The 12,861-nt window shown below is 40.5% G+C and overlaps 1 protein-coding gene and 1 long non-coding RNA gene across 2 annotated transcripts; both read left to right on the top strand.

Annotated features, from left to right (window-relative positions):
• Nucleotides 1–863: 863 nt before the first annotated feature.
• LOC134003265 (gap junction gamma-1 protein-like) lies at nucleotides 864–2,243 on the top strand. Its single transcript, XM_062442405.1, has one exon. The coding sequence runs from the start codon at nucleotides 864–866 to the stop codon at nucleotides 2,241–2,243; it is 1,380 nt and encodes a 459-aa protein (XP_062298389.1).
• Nucleotides 2,244–7,137: 4,894 nt separating this feature from the next.
• Nucleotides 7,138–9,065, top strand: LOC134002960 (uncharacterized). The gene is made up of 5 exons (XR_009927620.1): nucleotides 7,138–7,191; nucleotides 7,471–7,535; nucleotides 7,671–7,710; nucleotides 7,832–7,877; nucleotides 9,054–9,065. It is a non-coding gene; the product is annotated as an uncharacterized LOC134002960 (long non-coding RNA).
• The last annotated feature ends 3,796 nt before the right edge of the window (nucleotides 9,066–12,861 follow it).

The raw sequence follows: 12,861 nt of genomic DNA on the forward strand, positions 1-12,861 counted from the left end.
ACATTTTTTAGACAATTAATCGTCAGAGAAAAAAAAAAAATTATAATTTCCCCACAGTTCAAGATCTATTAAATCTATTTAAGACAAAGAAAGAGGCATTTTACTTGAAGAATGACTACATCAATTTAGTGATTTTAATATAGTTGCCGATTAATTTTCTGCCAATCACCTGTCAGATTAATCACCTGATTTTTGCAGCTCTAGGTCCATCCATCAGTTATAATCTTACTGCTCTTTGTCTGCATTGTAGGTAAAAACCAATGCATGAAAGTAAAACCACATTGAAGTTTACCATCAGCCTCTCAGTTTTTATGGCTTATATTTTAGTAAACAGCTGCTTAGATAAACATCCAGCACACACAGATCAGCATGTTCACATATCAGTCCTCTTATAAACAAACACTAATGTCAGTCTGATATTCACCTCCTTCTTAGTCCTGCTTTGGTCCACCTTTGCTAGATGTTAAATGTTCTTCATCAGAGGATGTGTGTGGGGATAAAAAACAAGCTCAGCTCTTCTTTTTAGGTGTATTCACCGGTGCTAAAACTTCAAAAGTCTTACAGAGGCAATATCATTGAGTCTTCACACCATGACTTGTATTCAGAGTTGTTTTAGTGTGCAGTTTAATTCGGGTGTTTGGTTGCTTTCTTTACATGTCACTATTTTACTTATCTGTAAGAAACTGACTAAAAAATGCATTAAAACCTTAATATACCCCTGAGAGTGGTATAAATGAATGAATTGTCAGTGTAAATGTGAATGTTTTATATGTATATTTTGGAGGTTAATCATTTCTGCTCTGTCCACAGGGGAGTAAGAGGAGGTGTATGTTGCCTCTCACTGTAGTTTCCCTGCCTTTACCATGAGTTGGAGTTTCCTGACTCGCCTGCTGGAAGAAATCCACAACCATTCCACATTTGTGGGCAAGATCTGGCTCACCGTCCTCATTGTTTTCCGCATTGTGCTGACGGCTGTAGGAGGTGAGTCCATCTACTATGACGAGCAGAGCAAGTTTGTCTGCAACACAGGCCAGCCGGGCTGTGAGAACATCTGCTACGATGCCTTTGCTCCACTCTCGCACGTCCGCTTCTGGGTCTTTCAGATCATCCTGGTGGCCACACCTTCACTCATGTACCTCGGCTACGCTGTCCACAAAATTGCTCGGGCAGACGAGCAGGCAGAGAGCGGAGGAGGAAGCGGCGTGTCCCGCAGAAAACCCAAGAAGCACTATCTTAAAGGAAGAAAGCACAACAGGGGCATCGAAGAGCCTGAGGATGACCAAGAGAAAGACCCCATGATCTATGAAATGGCAAAGGTGGAGAGTGATCGCAGCGGAGCCGCTAAAGGAGACCGTGGTGACGGACAAGCAGCAGTTAAAGTGCGCCATGATGGGCGCCAGCGTATCAAAGAAGACGGCCTGATGCGCATTTATGTCCTTCAGCTCTTGGCGCGCTCCGTGCTGGAGGTAGCGTTCTTGTGCGGGCAGTACGTCCTGTATGGATTCGCGGTGCCCTCCACCTACATATGCTCAACCCTGCCCTGCCCTCACAGTGTGGACTGCTTTGTGTCACGGCCCACTGAGAAAACTATCTTTCTCCTCATCATGTACACGGTCTCCTTTCTCTGTCTGTTAGTCAATATTTGGGAGATGCTTCACCTGGGCATAGGTACCATCTGTGAGATTGTACGCTCCCGTCGGGTGCAGTTCTCTGACGACGAGCTGTACGGACTGACAAAGGGACCAGGCGCTCTTAACGAGACAGGACTGAGCGGAGAGGACTACAGCAGCTACCCTTTTTCATGGAATGCACCATCAGCTCCACCAGGGTACAACATCGCCATCAAGCCTCTTTTGGTATCTAAAGGGTCCCATGACCATCCTCTACCCATTACCGATCTCACTAACGCCAAGATGGCGTGCCGACAGAATCACGTGAACATCGCCCAAGAGGAGCGTCAGCAGTACACCAATAATGAAGACAACTTGTGCAGAGCAGGGATGGGAGACGCCCCCGGAGGCAGCCACAGAGACATCCGCCAGCCTCAGAACAGGCTAGAGGCCGACAACCAGGCCCACAGCCAGCAGCAGAGCCACAGTAACAACCACAGCAGGCCTAACCGTGACCGTAAACACCGGCACGCCTCCAAACACACCCTGAGCAAGGCCGACCCAGACAGAGGCAACAGCAGCACCGGCAGCAGCTGCAAATATGGAGAGATAAAGGGCTCAGAGTGGATCTGAAATACAGACTTCTCAGACAGACGCAATATTTAAGTTTGTATGTTCATACTGTATATTAAAAAGGGAAGACAGCCATTGTACATTACTGTCAGTAGTATTACATAAACTCTATAAACCTAAACATCCCTCCAAATCATAAAGAGCACATGTTCAAGCAAATATGTTACAGATATGTTACAGTAACATCTTTGACTACAGCTGGTCTAAAAAGTAATACACACAATGTTTATGGCCTCATTATGATGAGCATCAGCTTGTGCTTTAAGGTAAGATTTTTATTTTACAGTTTCAGTGTTCAGGTTTGAGTAGCCAACGGTACGAGATAGATTCTGCTATTAATATGATAATAGGAGCTTGCAGTGTAAAGATAATGTAAATGGGTTACAAAGCTTGGTAGTAAATATGAATGAATATAGCCACTGTGCACCACACTAAATTACGATGGATTAAAACTATCAAAATAACTTGTGTATATTCTGTGAAAATGGATTTTTGCTGGGAGATGTTGGTGCTGTGTCTCTTAGAGATATCAAGAGGCGTCCATGCTGTTACCCAAGGTGCCTTGTTTCAACAAAGAGCTACTTCATGACACTGCATCACTTCAAGTTCAACACTTGATCAAAAACAAAGATTTTTCTGTAACGTCCTCAACACCAGGAGCTGAACACAGAAGCTGCATCCTACCGTCTTTGTTACTTGTTTTGTCATTCATGAGTTAAACAATACTTGAACAATACTGCTGTTTCTGAAACATGCACAATTCTACTTTTACTTTTGTTTGATATAATGTGTGATTTGGATCGATGGTAAGTTTTACCTCCAGCAATAAAAAACAAGTGAGATGCCGTATGTTTCCAAATGTTTCTAATTGATAGTTTTAAAGTGTTTCTGTGTCTTTAAAAAAAAAATGGAACGAGAAAAGATGTTCTTGTTAATGTTTTGTGAGATGTTGAAATGTATCAGTCAGTGGAAGTGTTTAACAAAGTTTAGCGACCAAACGCTGGTTCTCAAACTTTTGGCTGTGTCTTATTATATATTTTTGACATTTGTCTTTGGTTGTTTGAAGTTAATGCTATGTAGGTTTTCTACTGTTATTTGATATAATTAGGGAGAAATGAGAAATTATAGTCAGAACATCTGATGGAAGAGTTGTGGTTTTTACAGGCCCGGTATGAAGAATTCCTCATTAATACTTTTATTGGCAGATTTTGATGTCATTGAGGCTAGTCCTTTGCACTGTGCCAGTTTTTCATTTTGTGTGAAGTATTTTTATGGAAAAAAAGCATGTTTCCATTATTTTCTTTTTTTACAGTTATGAATAAAACGATTTGCATTTGTTGTTTTTTGTCTTACATCTTACAACTTACATGATAACACATAAACACTATATTCGTTTATATTATAGGGGTAGAACATTAAATGTCCAACTAATAGTGAATCTATTGAAATTCATGTCAACATATGGATTACAGTTTCAGGTATAAAAATGTTAACTTCTTGACTGGATTTTAGTGTTGCTCTCTGCTGGGCAACAAGGAAAAATGCCATTTCTGTTGCCTAGTCAGAGATTAACATTGATAAAAACCTGGGTTTGATCACAGGATTTAATATCCATGTGGCTTTTACCATAGTGTCATTTGGGCAGCCAATGAAACAGACACAATTTAACATCCTGATGGGGAAACGAGGTAATACATATTTTATAGCTTGTATATAATTTTGAAGGAGAATAACATGTTCTACATCAAATGACCAAGCTTGACAACATTTATATTACATTTGGCCTGCTAGTGTAAAGTAATGTATGGTAAAAAAGATAAAGGGAATATTGAGTTATTTTACGTGTTTTAAGTACCTGATACATTGTTTCATAATACACTACAATCTATTATTGTTTAATAGCCAACTATGTGAGACATAAATCAGGATCGGTATGGTTATGAGAGCTTGTTTTCATTTTAAACATTTTTTGCAGTTTATTGAAACTGAGGAAAATTCAAATTATACATTACATTTCATTTGTGTATTTCACCAGTATTAACAAATTGCAATTTTAGCTCATTTTGTTGGTATGTGTTGCAGTTACTTTCATCCTCATGCTGCATTTAAGATACTGTCGGGACATACTGTAAAACTCAGAGTTGCAGGTAGAGTGGATCATCAAGATATAAAAGATTGATTTGAGATATGTCAGTGACATTTATGTATTCTCTGAGAAATAAATTGGGACTGGAGAACATTTTCCTTCAGGAGTGATTAGTGTACGCATTCTGGTTATCTTTTCTGCGCCGGCTAAGAGTATAATGCTACACGCAGTGAATAGGGTGTTTTAAAGTTGAAGCTATTTGTGATGAAGGAAGGCTTTATGGTAAATTCGGGTACACATTTTAATTGTAGATTATAGTAATGTTGAACCCCGAATAATCAACTGGAAGAATGAACGAAATCTACTTGCATAATAATTTCACTCTGTGAAGGATAAAATACACATATATATTTTGTTTTGTTCAATGTGAATGTAATATTTTAAATGAATCCGTTAAAACGTTTTAAGTACCTGAATAATGCGTAATAATGATAAAAATCGACCGGAAAGCATGAACCTCAAACCTTGGAACCTCAAAAGTACAACTCTTTAAGGAGCACTGGAAGGCAACATGACGCCGGAGGTGACGTTGGCTTGTGTTTTTAAAAAGTGGCGGTTGCTGCAAGAGCACCTCCTCGTGAATCAAAAACTGTAATTTCAACACATTAAAGACGCGTTAGTGAGCCTGCTGACATTTTAATCGATCGTTAATCGAAACTAGAAACCAGTTTTATGTTTTCTCGGTCCTGGTTTTAGGGGCGCTCACATCAGCTAAGTGGTCACTGCTAGCGTTAAATTAGCTAGGTGGCTAGGTTAATGCCTATCCTGCTCTGTTCAAGTTGAATAAGGTAACTAAATTAACTTACTAACTACTGTTTTTTTCCTCTTCTGAACATGATGACCTGAAGATTATGTGATGATAAAGTTGTTGCAATATCTTTTTGATCAAACTGGTCAATCTAAAATCTACCTAAATCACATCTTTAAGAAGAAGCCACATAGCTTTCACTCTATTATTGAAGCACTGCAGTAGTGTATGGAAATTGTGCATGATCATGAACTGGCATTCTGTACTACTTAATATCCTTTTATCAATAATGAGATGTTATTAGTGCAGTAGTCTTTATGTAAAAGCCCATGTGGCTCCTCTGTCACGTGATGGCCTTTTAAGTGACAAGCCACTGTCTTGCAGGATCCCTGGTGTTTTCTGTGAAGTTGTAAACTCCTTCACTTGCACCAGGAGGATCATGCAGCAACAGCAGTACACAGAGGAGGATCCAGAGATTTTTGGCCAGCTGTGTCCTGGGGAGAAGAAACTGGAGGGGAAGACCTTCTACCTGGACAATGTGAAGAAACGTGCAACAGCCCTGCTTTTGGAGGCCATATCACTTCTAGGAGGGGTACGTGTGTGAAGACAAAGGATCATGTGATGCTTATCATTGGGTTTGTTGTTAGTTGATCCAGTAAAGTATATTAAAAAATGCAAAATATGCTAGAAATTGTCTTCCCTACTTGCCTTACTATTCACAGTTGAAAGAAAATTAAGCATTTGCCATTTGTCTATTACTGTTTACTTGAGTTATTAAAAATGATGAATCAAAAGGCATACAGTACATAACACTGACTGGAAATTAACCATACTCATTTTATCCACTGTGTTTTATAACTCTAAATTATATCATTCAATTTTCAACAGAAATATTACCATTGTTTGTGATCATTTCAGTGACCCTAACTAACACTGTGCTACTGTGGTAAACTGTACACCTACTTGAAGCCCAGATTAGGGTTTTGTTCATGGGAAGGTAAAGCTTTGACCATGAAAGATTGATGTTATCCAGTAGAAACTGATGCTATACCATTATTTTCTTTTTTCTGAAGGGGGTTGAAAGTTTTCTTCACAAGGATGTTAGTTTCCTTGTAACTGGAAGCCAAGAGGGCCTGAAAGAGCAGAGGAATGGGGTTACCGAAGCAGGGGCAAAGGGAGGTGAAGAAGCCCAACAACCTGTAAAGCAACAACAGAGTGTCCTCAGCAGAGAGAAACAGCGACCAGGAACTCCTAGACCAGTGGTAGGAGCATCACTTGCATGTTTCTAAAACCATTTACAGACATATTTTTAAGCTTATAGCAGATGGATTTTTCTATGCAAGAAATACGATAGCATATCATAGGGTCAACAGGTCAATTAATCTTTTTAATTCATTTTCATGCACAAAACTCAAAACTTTCTCTGACATTTTATAGATCTATTAACCTAGAAACTAATTGTCAGAATAAAAAATAAAAAGATGTGTTGCTGCCCTAAACCAGATAATTGGCAAGATGAAATATAATTGAACTCTTAAAATGTTGTAGTATAGTAACAAACCTGGTAATTGTGTTACTATTTATAATCATTACAAATTTGTATTGTCTGTGTATGTATTTTTCCTAATTCATGTATTTTGACACCCTACAAATCTATGGAGCATTGGTGAAATGTGTGAATGGAGCTCTATTTTATGTTTTATACATTCTACAGCTTTTTATAGATCTTTTAAATAATCAATTAATGACTCAAGCAAACTTATTTGGACAAAATGTCATGCAATGTCAATGCTGTGTTTGTCTCTACAGGCTTGTGGCAGTCGGGGGAAGGCCCTGCTTGAGAAAGCCATTCGCAATAATGTATGTCATTGCAGCCAAAATATGGGTTATCTTTACCTTGCAGCTTTACGTTTTGTGAGTAGTGTCGATATTGTACTGACGCGGTCCGTTATCTTGAGTTGACTCTGATGGATGTGTCTTGCAGGAACGACTGCAGGGGAGCAGTGTTTTGGCCAATGCACGGTCATGGGGAGTGAAGATTCTGTTTGTGGACGGTATCCTTTTGACTCACTGAGTGATGATCCCACAAGAATTAATTTCACATCCAAATTATCACATGATTTGAAGCAAACTCTTATCGCTTGTATGAGTTCATGTGTAGTGCAGTGAACCTCTGCTCACAGCAGATGGCACCATGTGGGTGCTTCAAGTATTGCTCTGCTGTTGTGTCTTACTGATACAAACTGAAGTCTGCTCTGAACTGCTGCTGAAACATTTTGGTCTTCACAGAACAGTGTTTGAAAAACTTGTATTGTTCCTTAATGTACTGACAGATGTCATTTTATATTTGAAACATTTGACACGAGAAAGCTTTAGGCCAAAACAGAAAAAGCCTGAGGTAAGTTGTCTTTTCAGTTCCTTAGATATCTAAATGTAGCAGGTTTTATGTTTTAATAGAAAAAATCAAGTAATTAAACTAATAATAACAATAATAATTGATTTAGTTTTATTCATTTTAACTTTTTTTATGCAGCAGACTTACACCAAACAGCAAGGATCTCCTGTTGTCAAAGGTTAGTTTATGTATACACGCTGCAAATGTGTTCATTTTGTATCAACATTATCGTAAGCGATCTGTCAAATTTTATAATATTATTTTCTGTTCTGTTCCACTTCACTTCTCTCTGCCCACAGCTGCAGCTTTGAGATCTCCCTATATTAAAATTGAAGACTTGAGCAGGTGAGTTTAATTCCTCATTCAGTGTTAGTCTATTTCCTTTGTAGCAGAGGATGGTCATTTAACTTTCATGAGTGCAACAGTACACTTGTCCTTCTCATTCAGAAATCTCTCAAAACTTTCTTTGACCCTCCCTTTCCTTTACAAAGACACCCTGATCCTGTGAGGCCTGTGGGGCTCAGACAGGAGGGCAGTTTGTTTTACTGTGACGCCTATGAGGGCAGTAGGAGTGATTGACTACCAAAACCATTAAGCAAAGTCTGTTTTATGGTTATGGCAACCTTCCATAATCACATCTCTGTTTGAACCACTTGAATTCGACATGGCAAAGGGAAATTGTGTTTTTAGGCCTGCCATGTTCATGCAGTAGTATCAGATTCAGTTCTTTCTTGCAGTTCAGCATAATGACAGTGAAACTACGACGCATGTTTTTTGCCCTTCCTGCCCCCGCTGGGTGCTAGTTCTGAAGGCTTGCATTTCAGCCCAGATGATTTTCTTAATTGAACCCGCTAAGGAGTCCCATCGTGTAATGTGACTAGCTTCCCCCCCTCAGTGATGCTGCTCCCCAGGAGTCCAGAGCACAAGCGGATACGATTTCTATTTGATGAGGTTTCGCAGGCTTCATTGCCTGTTGTGCTCCTGCAGGGGATCACTATGTGCTAACAGGTCTTTTCATTTGTCCTCTCATTTCAGCTAATTGAAGTGCTCTGGCTAATGTGTAGACCATTGCTATGAGAAACTGAATCCATGACAGCTGAAACAGTTGAATATTAACTTAGCTGGGGTTGATCTCACATTAAGTTTGATGAAGTGGTTTGAAATATTTACAGTTTTAACATGTGGTAATGATACTAATTAGGGCTGCAACTAATGATGATTTTCATTATTGATTGATATTGATATTGATTAGACAATTCCGAAAAAAGCAGCAAAGTCTCTATTACAGATATTGGAAACAAAGAATGTTTTCAATATTTTTGCCTGAAAAATGACTGAAATGATGAATTGATTATCATAATACTGTCACTGTTGATCTTCAATCTGTAGTCAGATGTCAGATCTCCTGTGCTGTTTTTATGCTGTTTTTTTTTGTTGTTTTTTTTCTCACATATGCTGATAAGCTCTTTTATCAAATTCATATTTTTCACATTGTGTTCTGTTGTCTTGTTATTTAACCAGGAAATACAAGCCCCTGCATATGCAGTCTATGACCTTCCCCACTCTGTGCTACTCAGGCCGATTTAGTCCCTTTGAAGCTCCTCCTCCTCGATTTGAGAAATGGACAGAACAAGGAGAAAGTAAAACCAGGTTTGTTAAACCGAACCCAAATCCTTAATTGAAAGATAAAGATTATGTGTTGCAAATTTGGGTTCCAGATTATTTTCTGTCTGCCACTGAAATAAAACACTGCATCAGGAAATAAAGTAGAACTTACTGAGAAAATGTGTTCGCTATGAAAAATTGTTGTGTGGAGGATTTTCTTGTCATAACTGTAAGTTTTATTATTTTTATTATTTAGAGAAAAAAATAAAGTTGAAAGCAGCCCTAAGGATAAATCTCAAAGTCCGCTCAGCTGTAACCCTTCACCATGGCGACCACGCAAAAAGGACCTCGCTTACTGTGAATGCTGTCGTGAACCCTTCACCAATCTGGAGGAGGTGGGAACTCTTCAGTTTTGCTTGTTGACATATAATCGATAATCGATCTTTTTTGCCTTTGTTGTTGATCTTGAATTGACATTTGTGTTTTGGCTCGACTTGCAGCACTTACAGTCCGATCAGCATCGTACGTTCGTGCTGGATACATCCAACTACAGTGAGGTGGACCAACTCGTGGCTGAAATGCTTCCGGGATTCAACCCTGATCCATCACTGCAATCAGAAGAATTACTAAACAGGTGAGTTTTGAAAGTCTGCCTTTGTGTAATTAGCTTTTTCACTGGACCACAAAGCTTTCACACTGCCCAGAGTCATGTTATGGTGATGAATTACAGCTTTGATTTTTCAATATTTCATATGTTGTCTTCCTAGACCACCAACTCCTTTACTTATCCACGATGTCCTCGAACTGGAGCCTCTCACTGATGCTGAGACGGAGCGTGCTGTTCAGTCCCTGCGGAGACGAGGCTCATCATTGAATGCTCACATCTCCAGCCCTACTAAGGGCGCCCTTTCCTCTGTCCCAAATCCCATCACAAATCCAGCCCCTCCACCTGCTGACCTGGAGCCTTTGACTCCTCAGACAGGGTGCCACTCGCCTGACAGCCGGCCTCAAGTTGCTTTAAGTCCGGTCATGCCCGTATTGGATGTTGAACCACGAGCCCACAGCCCAACCAGCCAGCACTCTCAACATCTTACCACAAACCATAACACCCCATGTCCATCCCCTGACCCTTACTCCCTGCCTCCAGTCCTCAGCCCACAAGTCCCTGATCCCTACCACATTATGGAGCAACACCGCTCTTACTCAGATCCCCCTGTCCTCAGTCCTCAGCAGTACATTACAGAGGAGAACGAGGAAGGACAAGCTTGTGAAATGGACACTGAAGAGAGTGTGTCTCAGTCTGTCCCAGCTGTCACAAATCCTTCTGTTGCTGTGACAAAGGCAGAGGGGGTTGAGGGATCAAACCAAAATGCTCTTTTAGGGATCAGTGAGGTTTTATGTTCCAGCGGTGGTTTGGAGTGTGCTAAGCTGACTTTATGTAGATCACGTTCCCTCCCTCAGCAGCCAGTGACTGCACCAAACCCTAAAAAACGTCAATCTGCAAGCCCGGAGTACAGCCACAGCAAAAGACAGAGGACAGCAACCCTTGGTTACAGTGGTTGTTGGACTGAACAAGGGAATACATTTATAAAACCAAAAAGGGACATTATGGGAAATGGTGAGAGCTGTTTATTATTCGACACAGTCTCTTCTCAAATTATGCAGCTATATTCTAACCCAGAGGTCAGAACCTGCACTGTGGAAAAGTTTTGTTCACAACCTCAGACTACGTTTTGTGTTCCTACTGCATACAATTTCACCCGGGTGACAAATCAAATTGACAATATGAGTCACAGTAGCACCATTGTTCCAGATCAGCCATCATGGTCACGCTCCTCAAAAGCAAAGAGTTTTGATGCTCCACTTCAAATCCCCATTGAGAAATCTCACACTGAGTGTTCCAATCAAGACTCTCAATCTGCTCTCAACCCAAATTCCCACTCTACCTCATTTTGCATTGAGTCAGCGCTCATCCCAGACTTAGCCAGGCTTTCTCCATCATCATCAGACTCCGACTGGGACTGTGAGCTGCTGTCACGGCTGAAACCGGCGGCTGCTCCACCTCAGTCGCCCACCGAGCAGAGCTGCGAGCTCGACAAAGAACTCCTTCACAGGCCGTGCACGTGGATGCACGACACCAGCTATGAGTCACGTCTGCACACTGTCCTTCAACCATCAACCCCAGCGAGCCCACTTTGTGGGGAAGAAATGGATCCCTCAGTGTTTTCCAGGACTGTGGTACAGATTGTTGAGGTTCAGCACTGATGACTCTTTTCTTCATTATTGTTTTAATGAACTCGAAGAACCACTAACTGGAAGCTGTGTAAAGCTTCTGGTGTACAAAAGTCTTTGCAGCTGCCGCAGCACTTACGCTCATCAAAACAAGCAAGTGTACACTGAATAAATATTAAAACTTAGTGCAAGCCAAAATGAAATAATCAGCTGTTTTTAGAAATGCATATTTTTATTTTTTATTTTTTGTTGTTGTAGTAGATGCTACATATGGACATGGATGCTGCATCTTCCCTCAGGCAATATTCTGTATGTCATGCTGTCTTCAGTCTCAGCATGTCCGGGAACACATGGTGGTATTGAGAATTTAATGAGGCTTTTCAGAAAGGGGGCATTACTCAATTACTGTAAGTGCTGCGTCTGGATCAGATCCCACTTGCACCAGGGCTAATGGTCAAACAGGCATGGTGTTAGAGGAGCGGAGGACTCACACTATCTGTGAGACAGAAAACTCTTGATTAAAGTCAAATAGCTTTTCCTGCCTTTTGAAGGTGGGCCAAAGGACTGGCTATGTCAAGCAGAGACTTCTGCTTCACAGCGGTGTGCTCCTTCTATGAAGTGTATTATTTTCACTTGTCATTTCTTGTTTGGTCACCTGCCGTTAAAGGCTTGTCCTTGCTCATCACGACAGTCAAAACTCAAAACCCCATGTTTTCAAAAAAGGCAGCTTCATAACATCTTAAATGAGCATTAAAACTGATACAGAATCTAACAAGCAAACTCAAACACAACACGATTGCCTCAGGTCTTGTACTCTGTTTTGAAATAAATGTTTTTTATCATAAATATTTAATTCTGCCATTTTTAAAGTTGATGCTCAGTCAAAGCAAGATTGTTGGATATGTTGGAAGTAGATTTCCTGTTGTCATACTACATGCTGACTATGCTTCTTGTCTAATGGAAAACCAAACAGTCAAGAGGGAGGAGGAGCAGTCAAGGGCAAGAGTGGGTCGATGTGTCCTGTTTGTCTCATCAGCCTGACATCCAGCTGACACAAACAATATTTGATATCTAATCTTCGTGCCTTGTTACGTAACCCCTTAAGTATCCAGATCTGTCTGAATGAAGAGATCTTTTGTGTTGGTGGCCCAGACCAAAATAGCAGCATGTCACCGAAGAAGGGAGAACAATCGTGCTCTTTAACTTCAGAGACTTTTGGTAGTTGTGGACTGTGTGAACTTTTTCGGAAAGGAATTGGGGAATGACAACTTGTGGGTGTGTGGTATCCAGGAGGAAACTGAAGGTTGAAGTTCATCTGAGGTGCAAAGCTTTAAGATTCCAAATATTCTGGAGTAGTTGGCACATTCAACTGCAGACTCCCATTTGACCAGATTTTGTGTGAGGGGTTGCAGGCTGAGATCAGTCTGTTCCTGGATTGAAGTCAGCAGTCAATGCTAATCATTATGTTACATATAAAGACTATATTATAATA

Source organism: Scomber scombrus, chromosome 21 (assembly GCF_963691925.1).
Source record: "Scomber scombrus chromosome 21, fScoSco1.1, whole genome shotgun sequence".
NCBI classification, from domain to species: domain Eukaryota; kingdom Metazoa; phylum Chordata; class Actinopteri; order Scombriformes; family Scombridae; genus Scomber; species Scomber scombrus.

Excerpts from the sequence above, each read along its gene's own strand:
- LOC134003265 (XM_062442405.1), top strand. The coding sequence starts at position 864 with ATGAGTTGGAGTTTCCTGACTCGCCTGCTGGAAGAAATCCACAACCAT.